The following is a 2,245-nucleotide window of genomic DNA, read 5'->3' as shown; positions in this document are numbered from 1 at the left end:
AGCAGGAATAGGAAAAGAAATAGCATTCATCATAGTTTCAGGTGTTTTGTTTTTCTTTGGACTGCAACTCCTGCAATGAATGGTATACTTGCATTTTAGTATGTTTTTTAAAATATGGAGCGTAATCTATCTCAGTGTGCTTTTTCATGTGATTTTTAATGTTTACTTTAGCTTCACTTTCTGTCTTCAGAAACCATCTTGATTTTCTTCCTGTGTTCCATGTTTCATGTTATGAATAAGTACTTTTTATGATTCAGGTCAAGCCCCGGATATGAGTGTCTCCAATGCGCAGCAAAAGCTTCCCGCGCCACCCCCTAGTGGGAGACCTTCTCCTGCCCCACCTGCTGCCCAGCCTGCTGCCACCATGCCTGGGCCTTCTGTACCACAGCCAGCACCTGGACAGCCTTCACCCATAGTTCAGCTGCAGCAAAAGCAGAATCGCATCAGCCCCATCCAGAAGCCACAAGGACTGGATCCTGTTGAAATACTCCAAGAACGTGAATATAGGTAAAAGCAAATAACAAGATTCAAATGCATATGCAGGTTGTTTTTCACTTTCTCAACTGAAACTCCTTGCAGTAAGCTACTGTGGTGATAATAGTATAAACTGAGTTTCCGGAGAGAGAGTGTGTCAAAGAGAAGTACAGAAATGTCAAACCAAACAATGATGTAATTCTACCCCAAGTTATGAACTAGTAAAGCATACTGGCAGTATCATTGCAAACCAGGTAAGTTTAAAACAGGCTCAAGGACTTTGCTTGGTTAGTGTATTCGTTGGATGCTGTAAACACTGAAAGTTAGGAAATCAAGATCCTTGTAGTGTACAGATAAAGCATTCAGTGCAGAAAGTTTTCAGAATTATAAACAAAAGGGAAGGTAGAAGAGAACAATGGAGGTCAAAAGGCTGATGAGTTAGTGGCCACAGCAAAACCAAATTTATTAGTGATGATGGGGTTGGCTGGACTAGCAGAGTAGAGAGAATACGAAGGAAGTCACAGGCAAGATCAGAAAAAAAAAGGTTACCAAGAAGCATGATTTTTAAAAGTTTCCTCCTGAGTGCCGTAACGAGATGGTTAATTACATTCATTATAAAGTATAGCTTATGACACTTCTTGTGGAGTTAGAAAGAGACTTCTTCCCTCTTCCTATCAACAAGGCTATTAAACAGTTGACCTTGAGAATCTGCCAGGCAGAAGGATCTTCATCTGTACCTAAAACATGTTCCTGATCATTATCAGTCAGAGGAAATAAACTGCACTTAGTGTATTTGCTTGTTTTGGACTGATGGTGCATCTTCCGGTTACTGTAACAATGAAGTTGTAGGGGAAGCTAGCCAAAAGGGATGGTGATCTCACTGACGACTTGTTTAATGACTTTGGCTTTCACAGAACCTTAGAATCGTTTAGGTCAGAAGAGAACTTTAAGATCATCAAGTCGGACCTTTAACCTAGCACTGCCAAGTCCACCACTAAACCATGTCCTTAGGCACCACATCTATGTGTCTTTCTAAATACCTCTAGGAACGGTGACTCAGTCATTTCCCTGGGCTGACTCTTCCAGTGTTTGACAACCCTTTTGGTGAAGAAATTTTTCCTAATACCCAATCTAAACCTCCCCTGGCACAACTTGAGGCTGTTTCCTCTTGTTCTATCACTTGTTATTTGTGAGAAGAGATCAACACTCACCTCACCACAACCTCCTTTCAGGTAGCTGTAGACACTGATAAGGCCTCCCCTCAGCCTCCTTTTCTCCAAGCTAAACAACCCCAGTTCCCTTAAGAGCTGCTCCTCTTAAGACTTGTGCTCCAAACCCCTCACCAGCTTCATTGCCCTTCTTTGGACACGCTTCAGCAGCTCAATGTCCTTCCTGTAGTGAGGGGCGCAAAACTGAACAGAGTATGCGGTGTGTCCTCTCCAGTGCCGAGTACAGGGGCATGATAACTTCCCTACTCCTGCTGGCCACACTATTTCTGATACAGGCCAGGACGCTGTTGGGCTTCCTGGCCACCTGGGCACACTACTAGCTTATATTCAGCTGGCTGTCAGCCAGCACCCCCAGGTTGTTTTCTGCTGAGCAGCTCTCCAGCCACTCTTTCACAAGCCTGTAGCGTTCCTTGGGGTTGTTGTGACCCAAGTGGAGGAGCTGGCACTTAGTCTTGTTGCATCTCATATGGTTGGCCTCCCCCCATTGATCCAGCCTATTCGGATCCCTCTGTAGAGTCTTCCTACCCTCAAGCAGATCAACA

At 44.1% G+C, this 2,245-nt stretch overlaps 1 protein-coding gene across 1 annotated transcript in view; it reads left to right on the top strand.

Moving 5' to 3' along the window:
- LOC104628261 (probable global transcription activator SNF2L2) overlaps positions 1-511 on the top strand; it is a gene marked incomplete at its 5' end in the record, with an annotated part of 3,804 nt that extends 3,293 nt beyond the window's left edge. The window contains one exon of the mRNA XM_010296785.1: positions 258-511. Coding sequence (XP_010295087.1) covers positions 258-511 — 254 coding nt within the window. The remainder of the gene's footprint in view (positions 1-257) is intronic.
- Positions 512-2,245: the final 1,734 nt, after the last annotated feature.

Source organism: Phaethon lepturus, unplaced genomic scaffold (genome assembly GCF_000687285.1).
Source record: "Phaethon lepturus isolate BGI_N335 unplaced genomic scaffold, ASM68728v1 scaffold14831, whole genome shotgun sequence".
NCBI classification, from domain to species: Eukaryota; Metazoa; Chordata; class Aves; order Phaethontiformes; family Phaethontidae; genus Phaethon; species Phaethon lepturus.
Note: the sequence above shows the minus strand (reverse complement) of the source record. Positions and strands in the feature narration are given on the sequence as shown.